The sequence below is a fragment of the Tiliqua scincoides genome, chromosome 12 (assembly GCF_035046505.1).
Source record: "Tiliqua scincoides isolate rTilSci1 chromosome 12, rTilSci1.hap2, whole genome shotgun sequence".
Classification (NCBI taxonomy): domain Eukaryota; kingdom Metazoa; phylum Chordata; class Lepidosauria; order Squamata; family Scincidae; genus Tiliqua; species Tiliqua scincoides.
In genome coordinates this window covers 16,767,311-16,789,873 of record NC_089832.1, presented here as the reverse complement: position 1 = coordinate 16,789,873, position 22,563 = coordinate 16,767,311, and the positions used below count along the sequence as shown (strand labels likewise).

At 46.3% G+C, this 22,563-nt stretch overlaps 1 protein-coding gene and 1 pseudogene across 1 annotated transcript in view; both read right to left on the bottom strand.

The window, feature by feature from the left end:
• Positions 1-720: 720 nt before the first annotated feature.
• Positions 721-22,563, bottom strand: part of TMEM164 (transmembrane protein 164) — a 42,078-nt gene continuing 20,235 nt past the window's right edge. Inside the window, exons 4-7 of the mRNA XM_066640262.1 lie at positions 18,301-18,367; positions 10,659-10,737; positions 6,284-6,384; positions 721-4,974 (exon numbers count right to left, since the gene is read on the bottom strand). Of these exons, the coding sequence (XP_066496359.1) occupies positions 4,768-4,974; positions 6,284-6,384; positions 10,659-10,737; positions 18,301-18,367 (454 nt within the window). The 3' untranslated portion in view covers positions 721-4,767. The remainder of the gene's footprint in view (positions 4,975-6,283; positions 6,385-10,658; positions 10,738-18,300; positions 18,368-22,563) is intronic.
• LOC136663339 (5S ribosomal RNA) lies at positions 14,545-14,661 on the bottom strand (annotated as a pseudogene).

The following is a 22,563-nucleotide window of genomic DNA, read 5'->3' as shown; positions in this document are numbered from 1 at the left end:
TTCAACCAGTGGGCTGCAGCCTACGGGTCTGCTATGAAAGGTCTGCAGGTCAAGTCAATGAGAGTTTGTCAAATTGTCCACCCCCCTTCCTTTGGCAGCAGAGGAAGAGGGACAAACATTTCACTAATACAGACAATTGCCCTAGAAACAGCTGTAGAACCCAGAAGAGTGTCCCATAAGCTAGGACTATAGAGAAGGATTGCAGGATCCAGTCATTTCCACTGAACACAGGCCAGCCAGGGGAAAAACACTGCATTGAATTTGACACTTGGAACATCAGTGAGTGTCCACACAAATGGGGGGAAAGCTCTCCCAAAACTTATGTGGAAATGCACCATTTGGGTACTGGAGGGGGCAAGCGAGAGCTGCAACAGGTTATCCTATTACCATAAGCTACCCTGATGCCACAAGATTGTATTACAGAAGTTATACCCTACCTTTCTACCCTGCTAAGGGCATTCAACAAAATCTAGATGGGATTTAAAAAAAAAAAACTGCAACTACTGCTACAGGGGCAGGAAACTGGTTTTTTTGGGGGGGTGGAGAATAAAGGTCATCACTTTGTCCCCCCCTACAAAAGAATCTGGCCTAAAGAGCCTTTATTCAAAGAGCTGCTTGAGATATGGGAAGGTTATCCTTCTGACCCTGTGCTTAAAAGCCAGGTTGCAGTTACTGAATTCGCCTGCACGGAGAATAAAAGTGACAACTTACTCTGACATCTATTAGCATATTTATTCATTTTCAATTGACACGAGTAATTGCCCACAGAAAAGAACTTCATTTCGGTTAAAGAGAAACATTCAGGACAAAGATTTTAAAAAATCCAAATATTATTTCTTTTTCTTTTTTTTGTAAAGTTACCCAACAATCAGGTTTAGACTACATCAAAGTGTACAAAATATAGCCTACTACAAGTGACTGGGAGTGCGGGGCTGTTTGGCTCTGTTCCCAATGCCCAGAAAGGCTTCTGAACACCCCTGTGGGTCACAGACCCAGGAGAGGCGGCTTAAAAAAATGCCCAGCTTCAAAAGGTGGAATGAGCCTCTGCCCATCAGTCATCGCTAAGAAGAAACACAGAAGGGTACACGTTTGACTCCAAAAGTAGAAAATTAAGATGACTGCTTGACTTTTTTTTACTAGGCGGCAAGCAGGCAGTAACTTACAACTGTGAAGGCAACACAGATATATGGCAAGTTGTAATTACATGAAACATTTTTCACTCTTCTCCCCATTTTATAAAGAACCAAAAATCAAGACTTCCTTCTTTCCGATTTGGCCTTAGACAAAAAAAATATATTTAGCAACTGCAAGACACTTGAGAAAATGTTCAAAAATCACCTGTATAGCGTGTCCTATTAATCTCTGGCTTTGAAAAACCAAGTCTAAAAAAAACACAATAGAGTTACTACAAAAACAAATGGCACAGCGTCCATTAAAACAGCACCCCATCTTGCCACACGCAATGTACAGGAAACTGGGGCAGGGCAAAAAAAAAAATCAAGTATTGGTCATACTGCAGAGAGACTGAGACACATAGCGGGGGAGAGGTTTACAAAACACTGAATTACCAAATGTACGTAAATATCAAAACCCAGATGTCGGCTACAAGAGAGCATCGCAACAGCTACATTGAGGTACTCTAAAAATGGTAAAGTGCACAAATAAACCAGCCCACCCCTCTGCCCCCTCATCTCTTGAGCTTTCCAAGAGGCAGGATCTTGTCAAGTAAAAGTCTACCCAAGAAGCCCTAGAGATCTGGCCTGAAACATTATGCGCAGGAGCCGTTTTTAATTGAGAGCATGATGCTGATGGAGTCCATACCATACAAGCACTAATATAGATCCATGATATTCCAAGAGCCTTTGGAGGGACAGCATCACAGACAGGGCTGTGATAGATCTACGGCCATGACTTCACTTTTACTCCTTGGCGCATTTTTTACTTTGTAGAAAGTTTCTGTATGAAAAAAACGCCCTTTCTTAACAAAGTATACTGTGTCTCTCAAACACCGCACTGAATACTAGCTGCATGGCATCCATTGGTCAAGAGATTCTTGCTTGCTACAACTCACCCTCAACTGTCCTTGCAGAAGGAAAGGCCCCCCCTCTGTGCAAGAGATGCATTTTTTAACAGCTTCACCATGGGCTATGCAATAAGGCCAGGTCTCCCTCCACCAACACAGAGATGAGTGTTACACTGGAGCAATTACCAGGTACTAATCCAGAAGGATGCTCAGAGTTTGGCTTGCACCTTAGAACAAAACTAAGAGTTCAGAATATAAGAGACTAATTGTCCAAACACTAAAAACTTAAGCTGAAAGATAAGAGGAAGTGTCTCAGAGGCTTCCAGAGACCACAACACCTACCCCAAAACCAACACAACCAACCTCCTCCCTGAAGAGGAGACCTCATCAAAAGCTAACTTAGTGGACTGTTACACAAGTGTGCCCATCACCGGGCAGAACCTCAAGGCTGGTAGGACAGGCATATGGTTGCCCATCTCATGAGAATCACACCAAAACATGCATTCTATAATGACCAAAACAGCCATAGCAAGTAGTATAATGTACAAGTGAATGAGAGCTACGGTCCAGCGCTCCAAGATTCAAATTTGTGCCCAGACATATGCCAGGGGATACCAGATTGATGCAGACATTGCTCCGATCTAGGGCACCTTCCATCAAAACCAACACAAGACTGTCAACGACTGTCTTTTTTTCAGACCTGCTAAAGACACCAGCATCCAGGCCGGGCAAGAAGTAGTGAGTTTTACGGCTGGTCAAAATCGGCTTTTGCTTTTGATTTAATAGCCTGTCTCAGAAAAGGGAAGAAGCAGACCCAAAATTCATCTCCTCAACAGAGGGCAAGGTTAGTCGTAGCTCCGTGTGGGATTGTCCTAACTGTGGTAGGTGTAAATATGGCACTGAGAGTATCAGGTTACTTTAAGAAAAGATCGAGCCCCTGGTTGTGTGGCCAGGTAACCCCAACATCCCTCGCCTGTTAAATGGCCTGGAAAAAAGGTAAGGCAAGAAAATTAAGACTTCCTGGCTGAGCGATATGGCACAGCAATGAAAGGGGCAAGGAGCTTTCAACCAAACACCTAGAGAGCTACAAGCATGCTCTGGTGGTGCAAGTGAGTTAGGAGCAGCGGATAAGCATTACAAGAAGAAACCAGATTGCCGTGTGCTTGGGAATGACGGGACAACTTCACTGGCACGAGCCGCGTAAGAAACACCAAAGGTCAAAAAAGCCATGAACAGTCTTTGCTTAAAAACCACAGTCATTTGGACTTGAGGGCTGACACTACTGAGCATAAAAAGTGATCCTGAATTGTTGTCCAGTGCCTTGGAAGACGTCTTGCCCACCTGCCATGGGCTTCTTCCACCATGGTAAAGAAAGATCTTGGAGCTGTGAACTACTGGATGTCAACAAAGACTGTCCCCCTCCGCTGATGCTCTTCCAAAAGCAGAAGACTGGCATGGAGACCAGCAGGGCGACAGGTTGTGCAGGGCAGTGAAATAAGTGCTCCTCAGTGTGCATCTGAACCACTTTTGACAAAGTCGTGGCAGTAGAGAGTATTCACAGTATTGATGAGTACAAAAATTCTTCCCCGGCTACAAACTAGGATGGTCCAACGAAAGGGTTTACAAATCCAAGAAGAAAGAAAAGCAAGGACAGTCTCATCTTCATGCCAATTCAAAATGCCATTCGAGTTTGGTCAACCGGGATGAAAAAAACAAACTCAGGAGTGTTCTTCGCAGTTCCTCTCCCCTCGAAGTCCACACCCTGCCACTTGCCCTTGTTAGTACGAGAGGAGCTGTAAACATTGAACATTAAAGCAAGATTCTTGAGGTATCGGAGGCTGAACAGTGCAGTACGTGGTGTCCTTGGAGCCATTCGCCCAGAGGAAAGCATGGCAGACGTTGCACCCTGCAGTTGCACAACTAGGGCGACACAACCCAAGGAAAAATGGGTGGGCAGGGAGAAACATTTGGCAGCTCCTGCAGGAGCCCTCTGAAACCATGTGACCATTAAGCAGAGCCCAGGGCATGGTCAACATCTCACCATTCTCCCCTTATCTACACCAGGGTTGAAATGTCCGATATGGTTAAGATTCAGGGACACTGGAGAAGAAACCAACAGTGGCTTAGAAAGTCATCTTTTTTTAAAGGGAGTACATGGTTCTCATTGTTCCTCATTAGTTCTTCCAGCTTCAAGAGAGCAATGATGATTGGGAGACCCATAATTGTATTAATTTTGACAAGCAAAATGAAACTGTATCAGTAGGCAAGGGCAGGACCACTCAAGGGTTTGAGGACCACGATGCAGAATAGGCTGCAGAATTTGATTCTTTTAAGTTTACCAGTATATTTTAAAAAGCCATTACAAACCCCCCATCCCCCACCCCCACACACAGGACAGCTAGTAAAAACAGCCACAGCAAGGAGATGGTTCTCCTGCAGCTGTGTCCCAAGATGGGGGGAGACCCTGAAACTCCTCAACCTCAAGAGAAGTCCAAGGATGTTGGATCTTCTTGTCAGGAGTGCAGGTTATACAGCAAATGGACATCGCCCTCTCAGTCGATAAGGCCACAAGTTTCGCCATTGGCTACGGGCAGTGAAACACTGTAGTCAGGTAGGAAGGGGGAATCCCGCACTTTGTAATCAAACAAACCCAAGAAAAGGCCCCTTTCGCACCCATTTCTTCTCAGGCACAAGGACCAGTCCATGTCCACTTCCTATGAAACACTTTCCCGTGGAGGGTGACCTCAGCAAACTTTCTTAGCCGGAAGTTGAGACAAATCCACACAGAACCTAAAGACGGGGCCCGCGCTGTAGAAGAGGACGGTTATGAGTTTCCCGTGAATCAAGGTCATGAGCGTCTGGTGGCCAGATGCCCACAGCCTGTACCAGGGGCCATAGAAAGGATCGGAGATGGCTGGGCAGAGCATGTTGTTCAAGTTCACTTCTGTGGCCTATAAAAGAGAGAGGATAAAAAAACATTCAGTGTTATCGCTCGCAGCTGCCATTCGTTTGCCCAACCGGCACATCACTGTCGGGACCTTCGCCTCCCGTGACGTGAAACAGATTCAGCCTGGGCAATAGCAGGTTGACCAGGCAGATGAGCCTCAGAAAGGTGTGTGAACTGCAAATTCTGGTGTGTGCAGAAGACCAGCATCCAAGGTCCACCCTAGGCTTCCACAAATAATTAAATCCACAGTCGGACCTCCATACGTGACCAGAAGCACCTTCGGGTTGTGGTCTGGAGGTGTCAGGAAGGCACTTCTGGTTTTTACGAAAACCAGAAGTGCCTTTCCAGCAGCTCCAGGGCTTTAGAACATAAGAACAGCCCCACTGGATCAGGCCATAGGCCCATCTAGTCCAGCTTCCTGTATCTCACAGCGGCCCACCAAATGCCCCAGGGAGCACACCAGATAACAAGAGACCTGCAAGGCTTCCTGGGAATTGTAGTTAAGAACATAAGAACAGCCCCACTGGATCAGGCCATAGGCCCATCTAGTCCAGCTTCCTGTATCTCACAGCGGCCCACCAAATGCCCCAGGGAGCACACCAGATAACAAGAGACCTGCAAGGCTTCCTGGGAATTGTAGTTAAGAACGTAAGAACAGCCCCACTGGATCAGGCCATAGGCCCATCTAGTCCAGCTTCCTGTATCTCACAGCGGCCCACCAAATGCCCCAGAGAGCACACCAGATAACGAGAGACCTGCAAGGCTTCCTGGGAATTGTAGTTAAGAACGTAAGAACAGCCCCACTGGATCAGGCCATAGGCCCATCTAGTCCAGCTTCCTGTATCTCACAGCGGCCCACCAAATGCCCCAGGGAGCACACCAGATAACAAGAGACCTCATCCTGGTGCCCTCCCTTGCATCTGGCATTCTGACATAACCCATTTCTAAAATCAGGAGGTTGCGCATACACATCATGGCTTGTACCCCATAATGGATTTTTCCTCCAGAAACTTGTCCAATCCCCTTTTAAAGGCATCTAGGCTAGATGCCAGCACCACATCTTGTGGCAAGGAGTTCCACAGACCTCCTTTACACGCTGAGTAAAGAAATATTTTCTTTTGTTTGTCCTAACCCGCCCAACACTCAATTTTAGTGGATGTCCTCTGGTTCTGGTGTTATGCAAGAGTGTAAAGAGCATCTCTCTATCCACTCTGTCCATCCCCTGCATAATTTTGTATGTCTCAATCATGTCCCCCCTCAGGCGTCTCTTTTCTAGGCTGAAGAACAAACACAAAATATTAGTATTCACTTACCAGACCCAGAATTTGGAGAATACTATAATGATAGACAAACATCAGCCCGGTGGTCAGCAACGCCCACCAGAAATTGCAAAGTGGCTCAGGAGTATAGATACCTGTTAGAAACAAGACAAAAAGACATGGGTCCCGCTACCATGACAATTCTTCGGAACTGACAAAGGCAGATCCTCTGTAACGAGGCCACACCTTTGATGCTGAGAGAAGTTTGCGCAAGCCCTGATGAAAGAGCCCGCGAGGATGAGAAGTCCGTCTGACCAGAACGGCACATCTCCCTCAGGGAAACGTTTAACAAATGGTTCATTATCTACCCAACGGGATGAATGGCTATCAAGCCGTCCATAAAAGAGTCGATGGCGTCTTGCTTATTACAGCCACAAAATTCCTTTAGCTAATCTGGTCATTAGCGCCGAAGATCGCACTCGTCAATACCGCTCTATTGCGGGGGGGAGTACTGACTTTCCTGCGTGAAATTTCCAGCCTTGCCACCAATGTTAGAAAGACAGTGGTTTTCCATGTACAGTGTGCCGGATGCTCCTGTCCAAAAATATCTCTTCGGGGCACTTGAGTTGGGGCACAAAACCAGAGTGTGCAGATTTGGTCTCTCTGTAGCAAAGACATCCCCAGACCAACCAGAGGGAGAGAGGAAGGGCAGGGCATCTCTCGCTAACCACAAGGCACTACTATACTGTGGTCTTATGCCCACTTCTTGCACATGCCCTCCTTGCAGTACACTCACAAGCTACAGCACCCAGTTGCCGCAATGCTGGGGCTTCATGTTCTCTGCGCCAGGAAAAGAGCTTATACAGGCTTCAAGGAATGGCTGCTATCCAGTCAAAGACCTGGCTCCCCCTGCTGGTAGGAAATCAGTCACACTTAGGAAACCATTTGGTTCCTCCCCTCCTTTTGTCTTCACAACAACCCTGTGAGGTAGGTGAGGCTGAGAGAGACTGGTCCAAGGTCACCCAGGAAGCTTCATGGTTGAGCAGGGATTCGAACCTGGATCTTCCAGGTCTAAATCCGACTCTCAAACCTCTACCATCCTGACTCCCGTGATTTAAAATAATTTAAAGCCCATTTCTGCCCAAGGTTGCATATATGCAACAGGGACCAAATGTGGGCTGGGCAGAAACGGGTTAAAGTAGCTGCATGGCATGACATTCCCTCTGACATGCAGTTAGATGGTGGCAGGAAAAGGACACACAAACACCATCCAGTGGGCCGTTTGGGTGGAACTACCTAACAAGCCCAATGATTCACTTGGGGAAAATTGATCGCAAAATAAAAATTGATCGCAAATCCCCATCTGGTATTGTGCTTAAATGCAGGGTTCGACCAATCCCAGGCGCCCTGGTTGCTACGGCACTTAGACACTGTGGCGCCTGGTCAAAATGTGAATAAATCAATATTCCAAAAATAATAATTTCACTTCTCTTCGAGTTCCCGTGATAAGCAAACCATGAAGAGCAGAGATTGCTCGTCTCCGGCAGTGAATCCGAGTGTCGATTCTCAGTTCAGCAACATTTGCTGTTTTCACGAATAGTGAACATACATTTTGTGTATCGACATTTTGTTTACACATGGTACAAAGCAAGGAGCACCTGGGCTGGCCCGTGCGCCAACCGCAAAATCTATGTAAGCACAGACAGTAGTGCAGGAAATGGGTATGTTCATCAGTGTGTCAAGGTACTAATTTATTAGTGAATGCCATAAAAATGAGGCCTGAACCAACAGCTCGTAGATGAGAAAAAACACACTTGGATGATTGCTTGGCAAGTGTGTAGCACGTTTGTTTCAATCAGAAGAGTCACCTTGTGTAACCAATGGCCATGAAATTCTTCTCTAGGCCTGCTTACATGTAAAATCTAATTTACACCATTCACGGGTGGCAGGCAAGGTCTTTGGGGGTGGCAGCCATTGGTAAAACATTAAAACCCTAAAAGCTGGGGGGAAAAAATGTGTGTGGCTCCTAAACGTGGGGGCTTCTAGATCCAAAGCAAATTTGCCCAGCCCTCCCTAAACTGGTGAACCGGAGAGCGTGTTTTACAAGCGACAAAAGGTAAGTGTGAGAACTTTGCTGATAACTGGAACATTGTGGGGTCTGAGAATACAACATTGTATAAAATGGCAACTGCTAAAGAAAAGTAAACAAGCACAATCTCAATTATAGACCGGCAATACTCGGGTCTAACCTATTTTATAAAAGTGTTATTTGTGTTTCCCCACTTGATAATAGATTCTCAGTGTAGTTTTCCAATATATGTATTTATGAAAAGTTGCTTATCCTGCACCTTTTCCACTGATTCAGGACAGCTTACGTAGAAGCTGTAAAAACAAGGCAATCAGGATCAACAGCCTGTTCCTCTGGACCATGATAAACAAACAGTAGAGAGAGAAAGGTTGGGGAGCCACAGAAAACTGGATCATTTATTTCTCAGCCAAGAGTCTTGCTCTTTTACAATCTCCTAACGCAGCCATTTTCAACCTTTTTCATCCCATGGCACACTGACAAGGCATTAAAATTGTCAAGGCACACCATCAGGTTTTTGACAATGGACAAGGCACACCACGCTGCCAGTGGGGGGGTTCACATCCCCCATTGGCCCTACTAATAAATGATCTTCCCCCTAAAGTCTTGTGGCACACCTGAGGACCACTCGTGGCACACCAATGTGCCCCAGCACAGTAGCTGAATATGGCTGTCATAATGAACTAAACAGAGAATTGGTGCCTTCTAAAAATCAGGCATAAGACCACCCCAGCTGGATCAGGGCAAGGGCCCATCAAGTCCGGCTTCCTGTATCTCACAGTGGCCCAACAAATGCCTAGGGGAGCACACAAGAGACCTGCATCCTGGTGCCCTGCCTTGCATCTGGCATACACAGAGAGGTTACATCTCAAGCCCAGAGGTGGCTTACAGTCATCTTGACCTGTCCATCATAATGTCTCATGAGAAATTCATGTAGACCGAATTTAGCAAAATTTGGTGGAACTTGCACACAAGCTAATACTCTTTAAAGGCTGTTTGCACTGTGTAGCAGACAGCACCCCACTACACCAAAAATGGCACACCACTGATCAGCTGAGGGGCAGTGTGCTGACCGATTAATCGGCCATTCCACCTGTGGCTATCCCCTATGGCCATTCCTCATATGGACTATCCCCTATAACTATCCAGGACCCCCTGGACAGAGGACAGGAGCTGACACCTTGCAAAACCCAAGACTGGCTCTGCCTTTATTTGATGAAACCAAGTTTTACAAAAGGAAGTTGTTCAGACCGCAGTTCAGTGTTGCCAGGCCACCACTAGAGGGCAGCAGATAACTGTGAACCAGCTGGAGCTAAAATATAGTCCCCTATGTGAGGCGGCTGGCTGGCATCCAACGGCATTACTAGAGGGGTGCAGGGGATGCACACCACCCCAGGTGATGCGCACCGGGGGGGGGGGTGACACCACTACTGGCCAAAAAATTTTAAGTCTTGGTATTTTTGACTAATACAATCATGTTATATATCATTTGATGCGTCATTTATTGCAGAATGCAATGAAACAAACCAGGTTGGAATATCACTATTCTATCAAAAAGTATAGCAAAAAAAAACAAACCCAGTGGGGCAGAGCAAGGGTGCATCACCACGCCCATCGCACAGGGCACTGCCTTACCCACTGCATGGGAGGAGGTCCATCGTGGGGGTGACGTGCTGGCCTTCCACACTGGGTGATGCAAAGCCAAACCCCTGGGGGCTGGGGGCTAAGAATAGGCCCTCAGTTTGGCTGTACTTGTCGTAAGAGGCGACTAAACAGCCACCGGGTAGATGGGACTCGTCAGCCTGGGAAGGCAGCTCATCTGAGAGAAGGAAAACTCTGATCCCAAACCTCCACTGCCTTGTGGCTACATCCAGTTATGGAAAAGGCTTCAGGAGTCAACCTCGAGGCAAAATCCGGAGCCGGAGTCCCTGAGGCAGTTCATGGCTGAACACAGTCAAGTTCTGGCAACTCCTGCGACATCGTTGGAACCAACCGTATTGGCTTCTGCCTTTCCATTGGACCATTTCAGCGACGTGGAAAGGAGGGATTTGCTGCATGGGTAACAGCCTATCCTCCATACCTACTTTACCCAGGCTTCACGCTCTGGAGAGGACACTCTGTTCCAGAACCACCATTCAGAGCACAATACCATAGTCTTTTGAGACTGAAGGATGCCAACTGATGCAAAGCCTAGAATCTAGACTCCAGAAAAATAAACCCAATAAAAACAGTAGAACAGGGGGGGATTTTTGAGATGTGAGAACTCAGTAGTGAAGGACATTAAACAAGAACCACACAGAATGTTGCCTCCTCCAAAACACACACACACACACCCCAACGTACCGCCTTTCCTTAGTAGGTAGATGGGAACGATGTAGAGCATGATGTGCTGAATATAATAAATCTCCAGTTCAAAAGGCAGCTGTAGAAAGAAGAAAGGGAAGCAGGTGTAAGTCCTTTGTGCAGAAATGGACATGGCATTCCTGTAGCCAATAGACACTTGTAGATTAAGTGTGGATTAAGGCAAAAGCAACGCCGATCTGGATACATGGTGTGTATAGCCAAAAGTTCTGCATTTTTAAACCCCATCGAACATTACGTGGAAGCAGTCGCCTGTGCTGCATCATGCCACAGGTCTTTCCCGCCCCCACCTGAGACCAAATCGGACACCTTCTCAGTGTAAAGCAGATGTTTACAGTCGAGCCACATCCTCTCCCCTGATCCTTCAAGTTCATTTACTTATTTTTTCACATTTTAATGTTGCCCTTCCTCCAAGGAGCTCTGGGTGGTGTACATGCTTCCTCCCCATCTTCTTTCCTCACAACAACCCTGTGAGGCAGGAGAGGCTAAGGGATAGTGACTGGCCCAGGGTCACCCAGAAAACTTTGTGGCTGAGCAAGGATTTGGACCTGGATCTTCCAGGTCTAAGTCCAACTCCTGAACCAGTTTCCAACTCGTGATTCAACTTGCGCTCAGATTATGGACAGAGGAAAAGCAGGCCAGAATGTACATTTGGTCACATGAGCAGCAGCATCAACACACTTCATTCTGCAATAGGCACATGCCACCAGCTCACGCTCTCAGGCGCAGCATGATGCAAGTTTCTGCCTCACTCAGGTAGGCGGATCTTTACCACGATCATTAGCAATCGTTAGCAGGCTGCCTGCTAGGGATGGACAACTAGAAATTGCCCAGTGGTAGGGCAGGTCAGGACTTGGGAGTCCAAATCCCAGAATGAGCCCAACCCTTTGAGAGTTACAGCACACAAAAACCAACACGGGACTCGCTCCGTTCATTTTCTCTCCTGTCTGACCATTTTTTACTACTACAGTCAAAATTCCAACATGCCATCTTCCGTGGCATGATCATGGTGCACCCTCCAGTCCAGCCAGCTATGCCGATATGCTTCCTGTTCCAACATCACATGCCCAACATCTTTTCTAAACCACATAATTAAAACGTGAAGAACCCCACACCCGGTGACGAATCTGGCAAAAAGGAAGATCAATTGTCAACACAATCAAAACGCTGCTGCACGGAGCTGACTCAACTAATTGCTGGAAGCTTAACAACAATGTTTAACATCTGTTTGGGCATCAGCTGGTCTGCATAAAATTGAAACACTGGCCTGGCTGAGATTCTTGAGATTTTGGCTAAGGGTCGGTTTCGAGGCAAATCAGAACATCCTGCTCTCCAATATTCTTGCTGGTGTTTCCTTTTCCCCTGGTCTAACCTTATTTCACAAAAGACTCCAGCTCCTAGGTTTATCACCTGATCTGATAGGAGGATTACCCATGTCTGCGGCTTACAATCTTATTTGGACCCGACTCTTAGATATAGAGAAACAGGATTTGCAAGCTGCAGCTTGTAAGTCTTGTTCGCCTCTATATACTGGTCTTTCATGGCCCTCTGATTTGGGTTCAACCTATCTATCGTTCATGTGTTCACCTTAGATTCGTAGAGCCTTTACGCTGGGTAGGTTTAATATCTTACCTACAAATGTACTAAGAGCAAGATTTAATAGACCATTGGAGAGTCCCCAGTCATGTTCTTGCGACCTGACCTCAAAAGAGACCTTGACCCATGTACTTTTGTATTGTACCCACTATATTGATTTACTCCATCGATTTCTATATCCATTCCTGGAAAACTTTCAGGGTTCAGATAGAGACTTGGCCCGGTACTTGTTGGACAGGAGAAATGAGTGCCACTCATCAAATGTTGCAAAATATTTATTTAAGGCACAGTCGAGGCATAAATTCCTCTGTATTTCTTTGCCTGTTCAATGATTGGTGGCTACCTTGAATGTTTTAATTTTGTTTTCTTGATGGATTGCGTATGCCAATAAAGGTGGAATGAATGAATGAATGAATGAATGAATGAATGAATGTTTGGGCATCACCCCACACACAACAGTGATTAAAAGGCCTCAGAGAGAAAGCATCCTCATTTAAGAATTCTTTCACAAAGGATCTGGAGATCAATAACACAATATCTTAACATTGCTATCGTCTGCATGACTACTCAGATGTAAGCCTCCCTGCGTTCAGTGAAGCTTACTTCCTTGCAAGCCTTGGTGCATTTAAAAGAAGCAACGTTTCAGAATTAATACAAATGCTATCTCCTAACATACAGCTTGTTCCCGGAAAGCATTTATCCCAGACTCAACATTGCATTTATCTGAAAACGTCCTGGCCCTCCCCTCCCTCAAGATCATTTCCTTGTGCGCAGATGGCTTGCAAAAGGAAAAGCTTCATTAAACAACACAGAGAACCATGTGATTTCCAAGAGGCCTTTTTAAAAAGTGGATTGGCCACCCAGATAATGTTCAACGCAAGCATGTGATTTTTCTGAAGATCGCATTCACAGATATAAACACAAAAGTCTCTTTATACACATAGTTGTGATCCTTGAGCACCACAACTGGCAACATCATTAGCAGACAAAGAGGGTCAATTCATCCTGAGAGCCAGGATGGTGTAGAGCTCCAGGAGTTGGATGTAAACCAGGAAGATCCAGGTACAAATCCCCGCTCAGAAAGTTACCTGCATGATCTGGGACCAGTCTCTCTCTCTCTCTCTCTCTCTCTCTCTCTCTCTCTCTCTCTCTCTCTCTCTCTCTCTCAGTCTCATCTGCCTCACAGGTTTGTTGTGAGGACAAACGGAGGTGAGGAACCACATAACCACCCTGAGTTCCTTCAACAGGGCAGTATAAACATGTGATAAATAAATGTCATGGATTCCAGCAGGATCAGGCCACTCTAGGCTATACAAGCAGCCAAGGGTCAATGCTACCCACTGTCAGCATTGACAGTCTCACTAATAATAAACAGCCTCTACAATGATGCACCTAAACGAGGGACGGCAGCACCAGAGATGGACAGGGCTTCAGGTATTTGTTCATGAAGTCTGACCTCACTTTGAGAGGCAGGAAGCCAAACCTATTTTCTGCAGGACAAAACAAAAAAACTGTTGCATGGAAGCAAGCCCCAGGCTTCAGAAGCCCTTTCCAGTTCTAGTCCTCTCCCACTTCCCCTCTCCAATAGAAAGCTGCAATTTTATACCTGGGTGATGATGAAATATTAGCTACCACCCAAGAGGAAGCTGCCCTCTGTGCAAACAGCAGGGACTTGAGGCAAGCTCTAGTTTGATCAGCCAGAGCACAGGCTGTTCTCATAGACTGAGCCTGCTCTCGTAAGCGAGAAATTGCAAAATGCTTTCCTTGCACGTCATAGGGTGGAAACTGCAACAGCCCAGAGCAGGGACACCATCCCAAGTTCCAAAGGGAACATCTGAAGCCACATCAGAACCGTCAGTCAAATCCAAAAAGTTGTCGAGATGATCAATAACTGTCAATCAGCATTCTTTAGTAAGCATCGCTTAGGAGGGCAAGTTGCAGAAAATCTCCATAGCTCAAGCCCACCACCCTCCTCTCCTACTGTACTCCTCTTTCTTTTCAAGTACAGGGAGGAGGAAGAGGAGGAAGAGTGGAGACAGTGACCAACTTGTTGCCAGTTATTGATTGGCAACCTTCAGTCTCGAAAGACTATGGTATAAGCCCACAGCACCCGGTATTCCCAGGCGGTCTCCCATCCAAGTACTAACCAGGCCTGGCCCTGCTTAGCTTCCGAGCTCATGGTAGAAGCCTACAGCGCCCGGTATTCCCAGGCGGTCTCCCATCCAAGTACTAACCAGGCCTGGCCCTGCTTAGCTTCCGAGCTCATGGTAGAAGCCTACAGCACCCGGTATTCCCAGGCGGTCTCCCATCCAAGTACTAACCAGGCCTGACCCTGCTTAGCTTCCGAGATCAGACAAGATCAGGCATGTGCAGGGTAACAGTTGCTGTCTATGGAGGCCAGCATTTGGCATGCAGTCTCACGCAGCAGGTGGCTTGGAGCCAACCCCGCTTTAGCCATGCTTAGCTTCAAAACAGAATTTGGAACCAAGGTTTAAAGCTCTTTATGGTTCGTGTTAAATTCAGCGTGGCTGTAACAGATGGAGATACAGCGAGATCTGGCTTTTCCATCTAGATTTTGGGGGTGGGTTGTTTTTTTTAAGCTGTAGTGTTTGGTGTTGATTCATGTTTCTTTTTTAATAAGTAGCAGTTTTGTTTTAACTTTTTGCAAACTTTTGTGCCACCGTTGACAGAGGTGAGGGGGATGGCGGCCAGAAACAGGGTCTTCTCGACAGTGGCACCTGCATTGTGGAATTCCCTCCCCTTTGAATTGAGAACAGCTTCCTTGTTATTAGCTTGCAGACTTTTTTATTTAGGAAAGCCTTCGAGGCCTTATTTATTTATTTATTTATTTATTATTTTATTTTTCGCATTTTTGTACCGCCCTTCCTCCAAAAAGCTCAGGGCGGTGAACACAACTGCTCCCCTCCTTCTTGGCCTCACAACAACCCTGTGAGGTAGGTGAGGCTGAGAGAAAGTGACTGGCCCAAGGTCACCCAGGAAGCTTCATGGCTAAGGGGGGATTTGAACCTGGATCATCCAGGTCTAAGTCCACCACCCAAACCACTACACCACCCTGGCTCTTACAAGGGCTGCTTTTATAAATTAATGTTTTTTTTACTGTGCTAGTGCTGTGTATTTTATCTTGTTTTTAATTGTTTTTATTTTTAATGTTTATTTGTATTTTACTCTGTATTTTAATGTTTGATTGTTCACTGCTTTGCGTGCCCTTTGGGGAGAAAGGCAGAATATAACTGTAATAAATAAATAACACTGCAGTGGTCCCCACTCTGTGAGCTGTGGCTCACCGGGAAGCCATAAAAACCAGCCGGGGGAAGCCACAGAATCCTTGCAAAAAACCTGCTGCCCTATACAATGTGTAGGATTGTAGCCCCAATGGGAAGCCACGGCCAATGGCCCAGTAAGTCGATGGGAGCCACCCATCGAAAAAGTTTGGCAACCACTGGCCTACTGTATTCCGATTAAAATAACTTGACCCAATTACTGGAGTCACACAAGTCTTTTCGGGATTGACTTGGCAAAGGAAGCAGTCAGTAACCAGATTTGCAATGATACATCCAACTTCATCTCTTCTCAGCTCAGGCCACCCTAATCTGTTGTTCATATCTGAGAAGAGAGAATCTCATTAACACGCTCCGCGCTTGCAAGACAATGAAGAAAGAGCTGAATCAAAGTTCAAAAGAATTAGATTTTTTTTCATATACAAGTTATTTTCGGCTCTGTTTTCATCATCATGGGACTCACATGGTTCTAAATGAAGGATAAATATATGCAAAGCCCAGAGTCTCATTCCAATATGTTAACTAGGACAGCAAGATTTAACGATGACATTTTCAAAGCATGTTTTTGATGTGCAATGCTTGCAGGTAGAGGAGAGAAAAATCTTATCTGAAAACTCAAAGAGCCACTGCCAGTAATTGAGGTGTTGAACTGGAAGGGCCAGGTTCAAACCCCCACTCATACATGAAGCTTCCTGGGTAACTTTGGGCCGATCACTATGTCTCAGCCTCGCCTACCACACAGGACAAAAGAAGGGGAGGAACCATGTAGACCAGGGGTGTCCAAAGTTTTTGGCAGGAGGGCCACATCATCTCTCTGACACTGTGTCGGGGCCAGGGGAAAAAAGAATTAATTTACATTTAAAAGTTGAATAAATTTACATAAGTTTACATAAATGAATATATTAAAGATGAACTTATATGAATGAATGAAGGTCTCGAAATAACTCAAGACCTATAAAAGGTCTTGCACAAAGCAAGGCTGGCCTTTCCTTGCTGCTGCATCACTGACGTGAAACAGCAAGCAGCGGAGGAAGCCCACATCCCACAGCTCACACAAGAGGTCAAACAGTCGCCTGCACGCTGAGAGCAGTTGCGTTGGGCCAGTGTGGGCTCCAACAACTTTCTGGAGGGCCAGAGGCTCATTGGAGACTGGGGGCTCCCTGAGGGCCGCATTGAGAGGCCTCGAGGGCCGCATGTGGCCCCAGGGCCGGGGTTTGGGCACCCCTGATGTAGACCTTCCTAATGGTCTTAAGAACATAAGAACAGACCCACTGGATCAGGCCATAGGCCCATCTAGTCCAGCTTCCTGTATCTCACAGCGGCCCACCAAATGTCCCAGGGAGCACACCAGTGTTTGGAGGAAGGGTGACATAAAAACCTGAAAACATTATAAATAAAAACTGGGCACTCTCTAAGGAGTGAAAACCAAGCCTTCTTTGCTACCAACACTGCCACACCATAGCCTTAAAAATTATCTCTTGCCCATGTTTAGTTAGACTGGGCACAAGACTTCCTCCCTTGTGGCTCAAGCTGTCCAGCAAGCTCAAAGGTTCAGAGTCGTCTTTACTCTCTAAGAGCAATTGTGATAAAAACCTAGTCATTTCCCCATTTCCTCTAAGACTGCAGCAGAATCACCAGCTCTCTCCAGGTACAACATCCCCCATAGCACTCAGGTTCTCTGCCTCCAAAGATGGACCATCCTAATAGGTCCTTCAGCCTTACAGAAGTTAGAAGCCTCAATAAACCTAAACATGACAAAGGAGTGACATTAAAACTCTTCTACTCCCAGATCATCGCCATCTGGCCCCAAAGAAAAACGCAAGTCGTGTCCCTCCAGACGCGTGGATGTCGATCCACTACAGGTGGGTCCCAGAAAGGGAGACTTAGGACACAGAACTGTGCCCCATGCATTCAAAAATGGGCCCCTGAACTAGTTCCTAGCGAGACGCCTGCGTTGGCTCGGTCATGTCGTGAAAATGGATGATGGGCGGATCCCAAAGGATCTCCTCTATGGAGAACTCGTGCAAGGAAAGCGCCCTACAGGTAGACCACAGCTGCGATACAAGGACATCTGCAAGAGGGATCTGAAGGCCTTAGGAGTGGACCTCAACAGGTGGGAAACCCTGGCCTCTGAGCAGCCCGCTTGGAGGCAGGCTGTGCAGCATGGCCTTTCCCAGTTTGAAAAGACACTTGGCCAACAGTCTGAGGCTAAGAGGCAAAGAAGGAAGGCCCATAGCCAGGGAGACAGACCTGGGACAGACTGCACTTGCTCCCAGTGTGGAAGGGATTGTCACTCCCAGATTGGCCTTTTCAGCCACACTAGATGCTGTGCCAGAACCACCTTTCAGAGCGCGATACCAGAGTCTTTCGAGACTGAAGGTTGCCAACAAAAAGAACTCGCTGCCCTCAAGTACAATCTCAACATCACTGGTAGTACTGAACCAGGCTTAATGGCAAGTGAATAAAAAGTTAAATGTTGCCTAATCAAAATCCTTCTCTGAAAAAGTGAAACATACACAGCACTTCATTGTAATTAACACACATTGGGGCAAAGGTTACTGTATTTTGCAATATCACAGCACAGACTGCACAACACCGTAGGACTGTGTTTGGGGGTGACTATCTCCGAAGGGAAAGAAGGGTGTTGATGGAAAGAGGGAGCAAGTCCACATGAGAGACCAGCAGAGAGCACATGGCTAAGCAGCAAAAGGCAGATTTCGTTCACTCACCAAGCGTGTGTTGACTACGGGAAAGAGCAGTGCCAGGAGTGCCCCATTGAGCATGTGCATCTGTAACCTGAGGGGAGGAGAGCACAGAATTACAACGCAGAAATATATCATCCTAGGTGGTCAAACAACACAGTCCTGGAACGTGCTGGAATCCCGAGCATGTATGCACTGCTGAAACAGAGATGCCTGCGTTGGCTCGGTCATGTCGTGAGAATGGATGATGGCCGGATCCCAAAGGATCTCCTCTATGGAGAACTCGTGCAAGGAAAGCGTCCTACAGGTAGACCACAGCTGCGATACAAGGACATCTGCAAGAGGGATCTGAAGGCCTTAGGAGTGGACCTCAACAGGTGGGAAACCCTGGCCTCTGAGCGGCCCGCTTGGAGGCAGGCTGTGCAGCATGGCCTTTCCCAGTTGGAAGAGACACTTGGCCAACAGTCTGAGGCTAAGAGGCAAAGAAGGAAGGCCCATAGCCAGGGAGACAGACCAGGGATAGACTGCACTTGCTCCCAGTGTGGAAGGGATTGCCACTCCCGAATTGGCCTTTTCAGCCACACTAGACGCTGTTCCAGAACCACCATTCAGAGCGCGATACCAGAGTCTTTCAAGACTGAAGGTTGCCAACAACAAGGTGGTCAGAAGATGAAAACTCTCCAGGAAAAGGTAGGAGAACTTCCACAGATGATCAGGACTGTGGAGCGTAAAGCTTTTCCATGGCACTATATTTTCCTGCAGAAAATTTCTAAAATGCATGTTGCAACATTGGTTACATAACAAACTGATACAGTATAGGTCAAACGGGTCAATTTCAAGTTGCAGGTAACTTTTTCCAGGTAACTATCCCTGGAAACCACTGTGATCCTGGCCCCTTTGACGCTCAGGGTCAGGACCCCAAAATGCCACCCCCCAGGTCTAAAAACATCACTTCCAGTTTCTGCTGAAAACCAGAGGTATTTTTTTAAAGGCCTTCTGGAGACCTCGGAAGGTCTTCTGGGGGCCAGGGAGGCCAAAAGTGGCCTACCCAACTCTCAGAAGGCCTTCTAAGGTCCTATAAAGGGGCCTTACGAAAAAATGGATGGAGGAGGGGGGATCGTGATGAAGCCCCTGTTGGGTGGCACCCCAGAGCATCTGTGTGTCCCCCAACCCCCTACCCAGGTACACCAGTGCCTGGAAAGCATATTAATTTTATTTACACACCCATACACCTTAAAAAGGTACTAGGTTAATAGATTTTAGTGCCTTCATTTTTTCCTTAAAAAACAATATAAGAAATGCATAAGTATTCCAACGACAATAATTTCTGAGTATATTTCAGTGCACTATTTAAACTACATCACACGTACTTCGTTGATTTCCCCACAACAAATCTTTCATTGCAATGATTTCCAGTTACTGGATTAACATCTGATACTCAAAAGCTGAAGCTGAAGCTTCATGCTGAAGCTCAAAAGCTGACAACTACAATTTTTAAAACCACTCTTAACACCCCCTGGAAATCAAACAGCTAAAACAGGGGTGCCCATTTGTGGCCCTCGGGGACACCCAATCCGGCCCACGGGGAGCCCCCAGTCTCCAATGAGCCTCTGGCACTCCGGAAGACTTTAAGGAGCCCGTGCAACTGCTCTCAGCATGAGGGCCAACTGTTTAGGCTTCCTCATGAGGAAGCTGCTTGAACCATTCACTAAAGGGGCTATGCCGGGTCTCCAAAACTAGAGTAGATAGGGCAAAACGGATGCCATTTTTGGAATCGGCACCCCAAATATACCCAGGAATTGGTGTAACGTTTTAAGGAAGCAAAACGTGTGTTGGCCTGTGTTACTGATTTATTTCTCTGTACACCGCTTTGTGAACTATGTTGATAAGCAGTATATAAATATTCTGATTAATAAAGATACCACAGCTGCTCTAAAAACAGAACCACAGAATCTGGGTAAGTTCTCCAAATGCTGTGCTCCAAATTCCTACCCCACACCAAAGTGCCGTGGTACACCAGTTGAAAAATTGGTGCTCTAACTTACTTTCACTTCCTACATTCTCTTGATAGAAGTAAAGAGTTGTATACTCTCTATTTGTTCTACGCGGCTGCTGCTACTATACAATGATGTGTTTAGTGCCACAAGTCGCTTGGCCTTGAAAAAGATGGCAATCGCAGCACGCCCAGATCAAAAGCTCAATGACTCTCTTTGAGCACTCCAAAACTGCACAGCCCCACAGTTACACAATGGTTATTAAACTGTACAAAACCTAGTTTGCCCAACACCACATAATGCCCACAGGTCACGGAATGTGATTGTTAATGTACTTTGAACATGCGCCCCAGTTTCGTGTTTCAAGGCCCATTTCACAAACACACACCAGCCAGTCCTCCTAAATTACTAGAGAGAGCCCCACCTAAATTACGCTTACTAGAGAGAGAGCCCCACGGAACTTGATTCTGAGTAAACGGGTATGACACTGAACTGCAAGTTCCTTCAAGCACAAAAAGCAGAAACAGCTCTGTTCTTGTGAACTTGTGGGGACGTGTGTGGGGTGGGAGCTCTTAACTAGTTAATTTTAGTCCTGTAAGAAGAGATCCAAAATAGCACGAAGGCGAACACTCCGAGGAGAAAAAGACTAGGAAATTCAATGTTTAAGGGCATATCTGCATGGGGCTCTCAACAGAGATCAAGAGTGCTAGACGTGATTATCCCATCTCTTCTAGCCACAGAGGTCCTCAGCCAAACCCAGAGTTTTTCCTACCCTGTCTTCATGCTTAAAATGGTATATAAATATTGTTAATGAGGGAGGGCCAATACAGGCTCCCTTGTCTGCACCAGACAAGGTTTGCTCCTGGAACAGGGCTGTCCTACACCGTGTCATGAAGGGCATGTGGACATGCGCAAAAATTGTACATAGGGATGCTCTCAGATAATGGAGATAATGGAGATAACGAAATAAAAACACCTCTTTCTGCACTTCTCATTTTTGCAAACCAAAAAATAAAACCCCAAAATCTGCCCAAAATTAAAACTGTTTGATTATTTAATGGGGGGAGCAGGGTAATGACTGTCGTAGACACCACCTACCTAGTGCAGGTCCCAGGTATAATCTCTGGCAGTAGCTCCAGGGAAAACCCCTGTCAAACTCTAGACAGCCAGTCAGTGTTGACAGCACTGAGCTAGCAGAAGGATGAATAGCCTGACTCACTATAAGGCAGCTTCACAATTATCACGACTGTAACACTTTTATCATCGCAGGGCTTAATTGCTTCTGTATGTTATTGCTTGTCTGTACTGCGAGTCACCTGGGCACGTTTCCACTAGAAGACCAGATGTTATCAGGATTTATAGTTATGTTCATCAGGTTCATAAAACCAGGGAAACGGATACGCTAGTACAGTGTTTCTCAAACTGTCGGTCAGGGCCCACCAGGGTGGGTTGCGAGCCAATTTCAGGTGGGTCCCCATTCATTTCCATTTAATTTTAATATATTAGACTTGATGCTACCATGGCTTGTAATGCTGTATTACTGATGTAATATACCGTGTTACTGATCTGTACTTTTAACAGGCTAGAATGTATGTGCTTTCAACCATGATAGTGAACAGGGCTCACTCCCAGGTTAGTGTAGATAGGATTTCAGTCTTTAGGGTGTTTGGGGGAATTTTTTAAACAGAGCAATAACTGCTTGGGAGGGTTAGGAGGCTTCTATATTTTAAATAAATATTTAAACTTATACTTATTGTAAACGTTTAATTTACTTACTTAATTGATTTGATTTTGTCGTATGGGGGTGTTCAAAGTTTTCCTGCTTGATGATGTCACGTCTGGCCATGACATCACTGCCAAGTTAATGACATCACTCCTGGTGGTCCCTACAGATTGTTATTCAAAAAAAGTGAATCCCAGTGTAAAAAGTTTGAGAAGCACTGCACTAGTATCTTGTCACCTAAGCCATTAAATAGGAACTGCCTGTCCTTTCTGCATGGCCAGTAGTTTTATTTATTTTATTTTCACATTTTTATGCCGCCCTTTCTCCAAAGAGCTCAGGGCAGTGTACACAGCTGCTCCCCTCCTTTTGTCCTCACAACAACCCCGTGAGGTAGGTGAGGCTGAGAGAAAGTGACTGGCCCAAGGTCACCCAGGAAGCTTTGTGGCTGAGGGGGGATTTGAACCTGGATCTTCCAGGTCTAAGTCCACCTCCCAAACCACTACACCGCCAGGATCCTGTGCCCAGCCAGACTCTTCTTGGAAATGCCGGGAACGTCCCACTCAGCATGTTTTG